We start from the raw sequence: 13041 nt of genomic DNA, 5'->3' as shown, positions 1-13041 counted from the left end.
TATGAAAACATTAATTTTTTTCAATAGCAAAAAATCTCGAAAAAATTTATTTATTTACTTTTCAAAGAAAACAAAAACCAATACTGTATATATTTGGTGAGTTGATTTGTGATGGAAATTTAAATTTACTTACCAATAATTTTGCTGGTGAAAAACAAATTTAATAAGTGAATTCAAATGAATAAGACTATAATAGTAATGCAAAATGGAATATTGAACTGAATCAAAAGCAGTGTTGCTATTAATAAATGGAAAAAGAGGCAACAACATTTGTCATAAAGTGGCGCAAGAAGAAATTTGCAGAAATGTGCATGCCTTTTGTAGTGTTGTTGTTTAACCAAGAAATTACCGTTGAATGCAATCAATAGGCAAATCAGGCGACGTGTTGAATCATGCTGATGTGGCGGATTGTGTCGCTTAGCCTAGCCAAAAGCGTACAAAGGCCATCAGCAAACGTTGACATGTCGATTGTACACGCCGATATCCGTGGCATATTTTAGCGTTTGGCAAAAAAAGATGCTGAAAACTGATCAAGAAAGACCACGCCCATTTTTGTTTTTTTTTCCTTTTTTTTTGCTTTCAGCTTATGTCACTGTGGTAAGATTGGATTGATTTGGATGAATCATGGAAAAGGAAAAGAAAAACTACTAACGACATATCTGTACATATATATAAATACGCTTCTTATTGCTGCGTGAAATTTTCAATTTTGAACTACGTAATGATTTTTTTCGTGTCGTTTATTTATGCAAAGACAAATTTCCATTTTTTACTTTTTTAACACTTGTGTCAGTTATTTTTTTTTGTTTTAATATTTAAAAATGTCACGACCAAAGAGCTGACATTATTTTTCCATTATTATTCATTATAATTTTGCAGATACTTCTGCTGATAAGTACAATTTGTGCAAAAAAATCATATTCATAATAAATTTTGCAAAATATTTCAAAATTGCCGTATTTTTTTTTAATAATTGTGAAATTTTTGAAAATATTTTTTCAAACCTAACCTTGGGCTGTTGTAAAAATTTCGTTCAACTGGATTGCATAAGTTTCGTTTGATAAAACTCGTTTTTCCGCATGATTCAACGACGGTATTTTTAACATTAGTTCTGACCATGACACGGCGGAAATTGAATGACGACTTTGATCAACCAGTAGAATAATACTGATTTTCAATATTTATTCAATTTGCTTGCTGCTGAAATTAAAATGACACTGTAAGAACAACGCAATTTTCAAATAGCACTTTTCCAAATTGTTTTCCTTTGTTATTGTGAATGTGAATTATTAATTTAATAATTCTATTCACAACTGCATTATTCACTGTTTACTTTTGTCCATCCGATATTTCTACAAACTGTGCTCTTTGAATTTATGCAAATTTGAATTCAGCTTCAATAAACAAAAATGGAAAAGCAATATTTTTTCTTCTTTGTTTAAAATAAGTGAAATGATGGAGAATTTCAAATGAACTGTTTGCTTTATCCTCATTTACTTAGAACTAATTAATTATTCGCCAATTTACAAGTGAAATGTTGGTTGAAGAAATTGGAAACTAACTGCCAGCTATTCTGCTTCAAAATAAATAAATGAATAAGAATAATTATGCAAAATCAAACCATATCAATTACCATCTATTGAAAAGGAAATTTTTATCCTGTCTGCTTTGGATTCTTGCTTTCAAAAATGCCATGACAATTTCCCTCGGCTGGAAGAAATAATTTCAAATTTGATTTCAATTCACTTCATTTCAACAGCACTTATTTATTGTTTTTTTCAGCGATTCAATTTTATTTCAACAATCAAATTATTCAATGTAAAATTGGATTGCAAATTGAGAACCTTTCTGCGTAACAAGAAACCGCGTGTACAACTCAAATCAGCTTCTTTTACAATTGATTGAAAAAAAATTTTTTGAAAGCATCCAATTGTTTTAGAAACAGTTGTTTTTTAGATAAAAATTTCAACTCTTGAATCAATTAAAAATTCACAAACATTTGCGTGCAATTTGTCAGTGTAATTTCAGTTTAAATTGTAATTTTCTTAAACTAATTTTATATTTCATTTCATTTCGTTTTTATCAAATCAGTTATTGCATATTACAAAGTTTTAGTTTTCCTTGCTAAATTTAATTATAAAAAAGTCATGCAATACTTTTTTTTACTATACACAATAATTTACATATTCATTTATATTTGCATTTTTAGTATTATTTTCAATTTCCAAATGCAATAACTTTTCACAACGTTTAAAAGTTGTGCTGCGCAACTGTTACTGATTTTTATTTTTTACTGTTTAAAATGCAAATTAAAAAAATTATACTGGTACAACCTGCGAATCATAATTACAAAATACTGTAACCCTGGTTAGTCTTGTTTCTTGTCAGTTTAGAACAGGTCTTGTGTAAAGTTGGCAGTGTGGCATTAAGCCGGCCGTTACTGCACCTGTTGTATGGCAGTTGAGTGAGCAACGCTCTGATTTGAGCTAATCTAATTTGGCCATTGTTTGACAATTGCACGATAATGTACAGTATTTTCATATACCCGTTATTCCTATCTGGCCTCTTTTGTATGTTTTTGTTGTTGTTGTTGTTTATGTGAAATAGCGTAATTGTTTTTGTTGAAATTTATATAGTATTGCCAGTGTTCTGTGCCGAATCATCTGCTGCTACTACTACTACTTCTGTATCCGAGAATGGTGCACCATTTCGATGTTATACATGTTTGGGGCGGGATTTCGATAACTGTCAATCTGGCAGTGTACAGTGCGCTGGCACATGTTGGAAAATTATTGATCAGGGTATGTTCATAAGTGAATAATTTCAGTACGTTATTCATAATTATATTATTTGAAAATTGAGAAGCTGTAGATTTCAGTACAGTGTTTTATTGTTTTTGCGAAATTTTTAATTTGGTGTTTATTATTTTTAATCAGTTCAGTAGTAGCTTGTAAGAGTTGATCAAATAATTTCAATAAATTAGCTGATTAACTTGTTTTATGAATTTGTTTACTGTCCGCTTTTGCACGACGCGTTTGCATTTGTTTACTAGGTATTCTCGATTTTGCTTGCATTCATTAAGTGAAGAAATAGGCTTTACTGAAGGTGAAATAGCACAAAGATTGTTATCTGTAGATAATAGTTTAATTTCAACGTCCAATTGTGAATTACATATATTCTATATTGAACCCAAATTGAAAGTTCAACTGTTTGCATCATTCGTTGTACATTTCAAATACGTTTGCTTTAATTTGACATAGAATATAAATGCTAATTTGAATATGCTATATTGAAAGAGTATTTATAATTTTGAAGAAATGATCATTCATTTTTTCATTTGTTATTATTATTGTTAGTTGTGAAGCGGAATTTTTGTCTTGAAGCCTTTTGAGCATTAGCTGAATTTTATATATGATAGATAAATATCTCCAAGTGGCATTTGTTGTTGTCTGAATTGTTCGACAGATGGATATTAATAATAATAATAAATGTTGTTGGTAAATTTTCATTTGCCAGTTACCAACTTCATTTTGCCAGGATTATCTATATATATATATATATACGTGAGAAATAAATCAGCCATAATTATTATAAAGTGTGTTTGTGTGTGTGTATAGAAAGGGGTTAATTGGCTGACAACACTTGCATTCGCAGTTGGTTTGTGGAGACGCCTGTTGTAATTGATTTGCACTGCAATCGAGACGATCAAGATGAATAGCTGTTGCGTTTTTCAATTTATGACAGCAGAAATTGACTTTTCGAAAATTTTCAAAAAGTTTTCTTCTTAATTTTCTTAATTTGTCATGCTTTTTGGATGTTCCTTTTTCAATCCAAAAGCATTTATACAATTTTACACACTGTAATGAAAAATCAATATTTGCATTTTGTTGTCGAAGTTCACTTAAATGTCGATATTGACTTTTGTGATTTGTAGCAGTAGTGAACGGCTTGATCGCTTGAAGGGCGAATTTGTTGGCTTTCATAAAGCAAAAGTGCTTAGTGTTTTTCTCTTGGGATTCAATTTTCTTCACTAATTGTGAAGAGTTGTGACAAGTGTTTCGACATAGTTGTTGCTTGCTTACCTGCGGTGGCAGCTAGTACTGGCTTTGATTGTCGGTCGAAATATTTTAATGTGTCTGAAAATACAGCGTATTGTCATTGACAGTGGTTGATCAATTATTCCACTTATGTGGGATTGTGCTTTTGTTGACCACACCAATTCAAGCAGTAGCAAGCTGTTGTATATTAAATGGAAGAAAGAAAGTTCATAACAAAAGCGAACAGTTTAGAGCAATTAAAAATTAACGAATATATTATAATATAATTTATTCATAAAAATGAATGATACGGTTGGATTCACGTCATTCATTTTATCGAATTGTCATTTGATAGAGCGTGTCGCATATTTTATTTGATTAATTTCATTTTGATCCTCATTTTCAGCTATTTAAAGTAAACACAAATTGTCGTTCGATGTTAAATTTGCATTCTCTTTTCAGAACATTTAATTTAATTTTCAGAAATTTTTTAATTAATTAATGAAACTTTTAGTTTCTTTTTTTTTCAAAATTGAGTTGTTAATTTCAATTGTTACAGGATAATCATTCATTGGTGAATATGTAATTTATTAATTCTTTGAGACAAATGTGTTGCGTATCAATGAGTGTTTTGGGAATTCATAAATCGCTGATTGAATAGAGTTGATTTTTTTTTCAAGTTAACTGAACTGATTAAAATTTTCTACCTCCTTTAATAATATAATTTTATAAACAAGCTAACATTTATTTATTTATTTATCATAGTTGAGAACAAAGAAATATGTTGATTTGCATAAAATTACAAGATGATGAGTTATTTTTATTAGTATTATCTTCAGTATGGCTGTTGATACATTTGTAATAATTGAAAACATTTTCTGTACGCAGTATATGTATGTATGTTTTTATTTAGAACACGAATTAATTGCTAAAGGATGTACAGCTGAACAAAAAGAAGATGGAACAGAGGAGCAAAATTTGAATACCCGTGTACAGCTGCCATGGACAAAAGATTTGGAAACTATTCAAGGTGTAATTTATTATTGTACTGGCGATTTTTGTAACGGAGCCCGAGAATTGTCCATTGCAGTGCCGCTGTTGGGTTTTTCTTTGATGCTCAGCTACCTAACTTGTCAATTTTTTGCCAGTAATTAAACTGCACTAATTAAAAATTTTTAATTGGCATTGCCAGGGAAAAATAATAGTTTGCTTTCCTTGTGTATTTTAATTCTTTCTGTACATCTTTCTTTTTGTGATTTGCAGTTTTTTCTTCATTTTGGCATTCTGAAACATCTTGATGGTGTTCTTTATATGTCTTTTGTCCATTGCAGCTAGCCTAGTGCTTTGGTTAGATGTGCAATTGCTGTTTTGTTATCTGTGCGCATATTTTATACTATTTGCACAATATGCGATGTATAATTAGGCATGTAAATTGTGGTTTACGAATCGAATCTTGTCTTATGTATAGTTTAATATCTGTTTTATCGTGTGTAGTAAAGATTTTTGAGTGGGTTGCAATTCTTGATTCAGAAATTTATGATAATTTCTGAATTTCTTTTTCATTATGAACTCATAATTTTCCATGTCTGTTTAAATATCGTCATCAAAAACTGTTTGCTCTGTTTAAAGTGAAGTTTTGAGCATACTAAAAAATTTTTTTTCTAAGTTTTAAAGTGAAACTAAACCAGAGTTTTCCAGTTGAAAATTGTTTAACATACATAATCCAGAATTTTAAACTACTTTCTCAACTGATGCATACAGTTAGTTGTATGCAGTGTTTAATGTTTAACCGTTAGTTATTATGAATTATAATACTGATTATTTGCGTCTGTGGCCACAAATACCATTCTTCGCTTTATGTAGATAACTTTTTCCTTGTGCATTCTGTTGTGTCTGTCAGTATCGACCAGCAGCCCAGAATTTGTTTGCTTCACAACTACAGGAACGACATTTTTTTTAATTTTCATCATCATCTCCATAATTCAACGGATGTCATCGAAAATTTGCACCGGCTATCCGTGCATACTGGTAAATTATTGGATCATCATTCTAACAATCATTTCAACTATAATATCCGCCACGTTAACTTCCAACCATCATCACCTCTAACACGGATGCGTGTTTCCGCACGGTGGCAGTTTTCTCTTTTGCTTTGCTGTTTGCTTACTTCATGGAGATTATTTACTTGCAAAACAGTTGCAGTTTATTGAAGAATATTCATTTGCATTCGCAACAAGTGATTGCGAAACAGTTGCAAAGGTCTGCAGTGACTGAACTGACAGAACCCGGAAGTGATGGGAGTAAAAATTTGAATAACATCCGCTATAAAATGCTCCACTTTATTAATATTCGACACAAAAAGTGCATTTCTTGTTCTTCATAACAGTATTATTTGTCGAAAATTTTTCAGCTAAAATTGTTTGAAAATCAGAAATAAAATAACTTTTGTTAAGAAATCTTTCTTTCGAACTTGTAGATCTCTTTTGTAAGTGGACTGTAGGTTTCAACTTGTAACTGATCTGAACAACGTATGATGTGGGATTCAAGTTTGTTCAGTAAAAGTAAGGAAACCAATATCGAAATGATAGCTCAAGAGCGGTTCAAGCGTCTGAAAGGATAACTTTCTTTCTTGTATTGTCCCTCCTCACTCTTAATTATACATTTTTCTTGACCTGAACCTCCGAAAAACAATTAAGTAACCGGGATGGTTGCGCAATCGCTCGTACTGTGCGGCTTCACCTGGTCTGAACAGCCGCGCTGTCATATCCGTTTCATTTTGACGCTTTTTCAGCAGCTGACCACCGGAGTTGTGGCAGGTATATGGCATGACGCTGACCATTTGACCACTTAATTGCGATTCCATTGTTCACCGTTGAGAAAAACAAGGGGTGCAGCTGGCGTTGCGTCACCGTTGTTTTCGTACCAGGAGTAATGTTTTTATCACGGGGAGTTTTAGATAATGATGAGTAGGTATAGAAAAAAATCTCTCAACATCTTTATAAATAAACAAAAATATGCATTTTTTAAATTTATGTAAAATATTTATTAATTGTGTTTGTATTAATATTTTTGAAGTAAGTAAAAGTTGACAAATATTTTTCGATTCAGTTCAACTAAAATGTGAAGATAAATTTTTACAATGTAAATAAAGATTTTTAGGTTATTATAATATACAGTAATTGATGACAAATCCATATTAAAAATGTTGCAAGTTGACAGACAAGTGTGAGAACGCTCAAGATTTGCATGATGGAAACTGCAGTGATTGTTTGTTCTTTTAAGCTGTTTTAGCTGAATAAATCAGATTTATTTTTGAAAATCTCTACAGACGAGCATTTTTTCTGGTTCGGAAAAGGAAAATCAAAGGCAGATTACGCTCTCATCGCTGATAGATTTCGAATGGCGCGCATGAAACGGTGTACATCAGGGTAAGTTTTATTTTGATATTTTTTATAAAACTTTTTACACGAGTGCATGTATATTTCAATGAGTTAAAACCAGTTGTTGTTATTTCAAATGCCGAAATCTCACTTGAAAATTTTTTCATAAATAAGTCTTTCAATAATATCACCCATCTGGTTACATTATCAGTTGATACACATTAATTTTTTGTACGTTTCAAAATTGTAAAGTAAAAGGCAAATTTAAAATTAAAATATTGAAGGAAAAATAGCTGTTATATTTTGCATAGGCGTAATGCGTAGACTTGATCGGTAATATGCGCACGTTGTCTACCCTATTATGCAAATCAGCGTTGCTTCAGTAGCTGTCACGCATAGTTTAGTATAGAAATTGACACCATTTTGCTCGGGTCATTTTTTTATAGACGCACATTACTGGTATACTTATGTTTTAGTGGGCAATTTTTGTTGATCAGTGCCGTTTGCTTGGGTCATTTTTGAATTTTCAAATATAAAATGTTGTCAGTCTATCTGAAATTTTGCACAAACCACGAATGTTTGATTCTTTGTAATTGTAGTCTGTTATGCTCGAGTTTTACATAAAAAACATACAGTTGTACGTATCATTATGTTTTTATTCATTGTTTAAAGTAAGGTTTACAAGGAACAGAAAAACATTAATGCTAATTGTTCTGGATAGCAACGATTAACGAGAATGAGAGAGAGTCGTTGCATGTGTCAGGAGAGTGACGATAATAATAATAATAATAACTGATCTTGAGTAAAGGTGCTGAGGTACATCACGTTGTCCTGTACTAATAATTAATTTGAATTCATATTTTGTAGATTTAACATATGTCCTTCTTCAGTTAGCTGCTTTTGCTAGTTAACGCACACAGCAGGGGTGCTTCCCAGGTGAAATTTGTCCCTCCCGTTCTCCGATTGGCCTGAGGCAGGGGTAGCCAAAGTGGTCGATATCGACCCCAAGGGGTCGATGAACTCCGGGATCGAATATGAACTTTGAAATCCCATCTGAGTAATTTATTTCGTCGAGAACTATTTTGTAACAATAATTTATACTTTTCTGAACTATCAACAGACACTACCAGAAATTAATTTTGCGCGATGCTAAGAGTATTTTCGACTTGAGGCTAAATTTTCACCACCTTTCTTACTGGTCGTTTAGACGCCAGTTAGACAAAATGCGGCTTTGTTCTAAGAGTTTGATAAATGTGTTGCATATGCCTTTGTCAGATATTTTCGCGTCTTTTGTCACATCAGATGAATTGGTAAATGCGATTTTATCAAAGCAGAGGAACAGATCATCTAATTTATAAAAGTTTATTGTAGTCAGCTATCACGTCAGCTGCTACGTCTAGTTATTTTCAGATGGTGAATGGCAAAAATATGTTTTGCATACCTGCCGGTTACTAGAATGTACACGAATGACGTTTAGTTCTCTGTCAGTTGTCTGTCTCTGTAGCTGAGGCTTCTTCTCATCGACACAACTGGCACGTATGCTTGCTTGATGAGTGTAGTTAAATCTGTAAGCTCAAAACTGAGAAAAACAAGTCTGCATGCCACAGGTATTAGTCATTGGTGGCTGGGTCAAAATTGTTTTCGCCATTTTGTCCAATATATAAAGAACTCGGATTTGAAACCAAATCATTCCCTGTTTTTATCGTTTGTTTGCGTGTGAACATGAACGTTGATATGCATGTTAGAAGAAATTGCCATGGTCGTTTGGAACCAGAGCTGATAGTTTTGCCGGATGCCGACGATTCTGAACTTGATATAGATTCTGATGAGTCAGTTGAATTGCTAGCAGATGGTGAGGAAGAAAACTTCAGCTCAGATGAAGAAACGCCGATTGAGGTATCTGAAAGAAGACGAAAAAAGACGTTCAATTTCAAGTGGAAAAGCCAACGATTAGTCAATCGCGATGTACCTTGGACGGAAGAAGATTCCATGGACGAAAGTGCGAGTAATTCAAATATGCATTTGTACATGTAACCACATTTCAGGCGATGAACAAGAAAAGAGTCCAGTTGACTACTTCAGATATTTTATCACCAAAGATGCAATTCGTCTAATAACAGAATACACAAATATCTATGCTGCACAGAAGAAATCAAAGTTTAGAACAACTGAAACCGAAGTGGAAACGTTTCTCGGCGTGCTTCTCAAGATGGGAGTGGTTACGCTTCCACAGTTCAGAATGTACTGGTCGGCATACTTCCGTGTGGATTCAATTGCGAACAGTATGAGCCGCAACAGATTTATTGAACTCTTACGTTTTTTGCACTTCAACGACAACGAAAAAGCCGTTCTTGACCGACACCATCCGTCCTACGACACATTTTACAAAGTCCGGCCTCTTCTCAATTTGTTTCTTCAGTCTTGCAGGGGACTGAAAAATGAAGAAAAACACTCCATTGGCCAATCAGTAATACCATTCAAAGGGCGTTGCGGCATTCGTCAGCCGCTTCCGTGTAAACCGAATAAATGGGAAATAAAGATTTATGTAAGATGCGGTGCTTCTGGTCTCCTATATGACTTCCTGTTTTGTGACGACAACGAAGTAGAAGTTGAAATGTCGTCCGGCTTTGTGTCAGGAGATGTGGTGTTGAAGTTGTGCGAAACTTTACCCAAACACGCCAACCACAAAGTCTACTTTGACAGTCACTTTAATTTCCTCGAGGTTCAAGTGATGCTGAAGGAGATGGGAATATGGAGCACTGGAACTCTGCGATCGAACCGCCTGAGAGGCGCCAAACTGGAAGACGACTCGAACCTCAAACGACGTGGTAGGGGTTCATACGCGGCCGTCACCGACCCCAAACACGGTGTTGGTCTTGTTAAGTGGTTGGACAACCGCCCAGTGATACTGTCTTCTACATTTGTCGGTACGGATCCTGTCGTGGAAAAGCAGATGTATGATATGAAACGTAAAACGTTCATCCAAGTTCCTGTTCCCCAAATTGTCAACGACTACAGACAGTCGATGGGTGGTGTTCACATAAGCAACATGCTGAACGGTCTATACAAATTGGACCACAAAAGCAAAAAATGGCACCGAAGAATCTTGTACTGGTTGCTGAGTTCCGCAGTAGCAAATGCGTGGCTCATTTACCGAAAAGACGTCGAAGAGTTTTCCGGCTCTTCAGAAAAGCCGTTGAACTTGTTGGATTTTACTATTAGTGTAGCGAGTTCGCTGTGCCATGCTGAAGAAGCATCTGAACTTGTTCGAAGAGGACCGAAGTCACGCTTGTCGACCAGTCCAACGGCAGATGGGACTACAAGAGGAACCCGCATTTTGACGAGATCCTTAGCCGCTGATTTGCGCTACGACGAAATTTCTCACTGGCCTTTGTCTAGCGAAAAGCGAATGCGATGCAAGCTTTGCTCGAAAATAGTACAATTTAGCTGTAGCAAATGCCAGGTTTTTTTATGTCTTACACAAGAACGGAACTGTTTTCGCAGTTATCATACACGTTAGAGCTAGAGTAATGTATGAAACAATTAAACTGGAAAATAGTTTTTTATGCAAATTGCTTTTATTGATGCATAAACAAAGGGCTGATGTTTCAAATCTCGTTCCAACAACCTAGAAATAATCATCTAACTACGTGAAAATATTTCACAGTTAAAATCTATAAAATGATCAGAATTAAAAGTTTTCAATTCTGCTGAAGGAAAATAATTTCATAATGAAAGGGTTAATTAGAATTTCAAATTTCATTTAATATTAGCATAATTGTAACAGAAATATAAAAGAAAGCAAAATGAACCAATGAATCATTGGATATTGCACCCATTCAAAATTGAGAGTTATTGGCTAATCAAATACTAGAAATTATTAGCTAATGGAATCCCAACAATTACAGTCCAATAAAAACCATTTACATGAGGTCGAATCATATTGCAAGTTATTTCAACCAATGGCAATATATTACCAATGCAAATCTTGACCGATACGTGAACGCGAAGGAAAAGTTCCACCGCACATGTACAAATAAATCCGCGCCGGCTCACTTTGGCGGAAACTTTTCTCATTAATCAATTTGATTAGGCTAGATCATTTTCGAATTTGAATCGATCTGAATCATTTTTCGAATGATTGTGATATAATTCACCGTTTAGTGTGTAAGCATTTAACAAACATTGAGCATGCGGTTTATGTGTTTTAATTTTCAAATTGACTAAACTTTGCGGAATTCAAAATAACGTTCGCGAAATAAATGCTAACAGTAAAAAATCAAAGTCATTTCATGAATGGCACGGTTATATTTAAATCTTCTTCAACCATAATGCAGCAGTTAGAATAGAGAATTTTGTGTTGCCTTTAATTGTAAGGAGAAATGAATGAAAATTGCATGAGCATTCAATATTATATGCTTAGTTTCTTGATTTGAAACAATTACATTTTAATACCATTTGATAGTGGATAGAAGAGGTGCACTTTCATTTTCAAAATAACTGAGAAATAACTTCCAGTGCTAAACCAGTCACTCACTTTGTATTCATTTTCATTTTATGAAAATGATTAATCATACTTCAAAATGTACCCCAAATGAAGATGAGAACTGAACAATGAGAAACCGTTTGGTAAATTGCAGTTCTTTGATTTATAATTAGTTACATAACGATGAAGAAATTTGTCTTCTTTTTTGAATACGAACATGCTATTGGTATGGCCATTTGCATTAGGCTTTTCCAAGTTGAAATTTCTGTTCACACCTTCCAAGCAATCATTTTTAAGGTTTTGTTTAAATTTTATTTCATTCATTGCACTATAATTTTTGGTGATTATTTATTTATTTTTTCTATGCAATTATCAAATAATAAATAAATGTGTGTATATTAAATTAGTGATTCATATTTAAAACAAGAGGGTGATTGAATGACTCACAATTCTGTATTGTTTAGAAGAAAATATTAAAAAAAATTTATGTACATCTATAAGAAGAAAAGAAATTGAAACTAAGTTGAAATTCACTTAATATTAAACGCTTTAATTGTCAAAGTATTTTTAAAAAATTTTCATTGATTATTACGTCAACATCAGTTTCAGTTCGACGCTGCCTGTGAATGGAGGAAGCAATGCGTAAAAAATATTCAAATAGGTATTTGAAGTATAGTGTAAAAATAAAATCATGAAACTACAGTTCACAATGAAAAATACCGTAAAATACAGTAATCAATTGCCAAATCACCGATAAGATGGTTACAGAGTAACAGACCAATCAGAGGAAAGCAAGCGTTGTATCGATGGTTAATATTTTCATTTGAGAGATTTTCCATTAATGGTTGCGGTGCGGCAAGTGAAAGAAACTGCATAAAGGTAGAAATTTACATTAAAACATATTTTCCTGTTGTATTTAAAGTATGAAAGCATGTGTATTCAAGTATTTGAGTATTTTTTTCATTTTAATACGCATAAAAATTGATAAACTTTCAAGGCAGATTTTCCAATTATGTATAATAGTTCAACGATGAACTGTGTCAAGAAATTTATGATTTAATTTGTTATTTCGTACAGTTGTGTAGATTAAATTCGTCGAATGAGTTCAGTTTTCCAATTTGCATTTGGGTATGGCGTT

At 33.2% G+C, this 13041-nt stretch overlaps 3 protein-coding genes across 3 annotated transcripts; 2 read left to right on the top strand and 1 right to left on the bottom strand.

The window, feature by feature from the left end:
• Positions 1–3575: 3575 nt before the first annotated feature.
• Positions 3576–3983, bottom strand: Tsp_07877 (hypothetical protein). The gene has a single exon (XM_003381282.1). The coding sequence runs from the start codon at positions 3981–3983 to the stop codon at positions 3576–3578; it is 408 nt and encodes a 135-aa protein (XP_003381330.1).
• Positions 3984–4341: 358 nt separating this feature from the next.
• Tsp_07878 (hypothetical protein) lies at positions 4342–5833 on the top strand. The gene is made up of 3 exons (XM_003381281.1): positions 4342–4360; positions 4951–5139; positions 5712–5833. The coding sequence occupies exons 1-3, from the start codon at positions 4342–4344 to the stop codon at positions 5831–5833; spliced, it is 330 nt and encodes a 109-aa protein (XP_003381329.1).
• Positions 5834–9139: 3306 nt separating this feature from the next.
• Positions 9140–11291, top strand: Tsp_07879 (piggyBac transposable element-derived protein 3). The gene is made up of 3 exons (XM_003381280.1): positions 9140–9422; positions 9463–10880; positions 11205–11291. The coding sequence occupies exons 1-3, from the start codon at positions 9140–9142 to the stop codon at positions 11289–11291; spliced, it is 1788 nt and encodes a 595-aa protein (XP_003381328.1).
• The last annotated feature ends 1750 nt before the right edge of the window (positions 11292–13041 follow it).

Source organism: Trichinella spiralis (genome assembly GCF_000181795.1).
Source record: "Trichinella spiralis strain ISS 195 chromosome Unknown Scfld2, whole genome shotgun sequence".
NCBI lineage: Eukaryota > Metazoa > Nematoda > Enoplea > Trichinellida > Trichinellidae > Trichinella > Trichinella spiralis.
The sequence above is the reverse complement of the archived record's forward strand: the minus strand, read 5'-3'. Positions and strand labels throughout refer to the sequence as shown.

Bases quoted from the DNA above. Each gene is read 5' to 3' on its own strand.
- Tsp_07877 (XM_003381282.1), bottom strand. From the start codon at position 3,983: ATGAAAGCCAACAAATTCGCCCTTCAAGCGATCAAGCCGTTCACTACT.
- Tsp_07878 (XM_003381281.1), top strand. The intron at 5,140-5,711 runs GTTTTTCTTTGA...TAAGTTTTAAAG, and splicing joins CATTGCAGTGCCGCTGTTGG to TGAAACTAAACCAGAGTTTT.
- Tsp_07879 (XM_003381280.1), top strand. From the start codon at position 9,140: ATGAACGTTGATATGCATGTTAGAAGAAATTGCCATGGTCGTTTGGAA. The intron at 9,423-9,462 runs GTAATTCAAATA...ACCACATTTCAG, and splicing joins TTCCATGGACGAAAGTGCGA to GCGATGAACAAGAAAAGAGT. The intron at 10,881-11,204 runs GTTTTTTTATGT...TAATTGTAACAG, and splicing joins TTAGCTGTAGCAAATGCCAG to AAATATAAAAGAAAGCAAAA.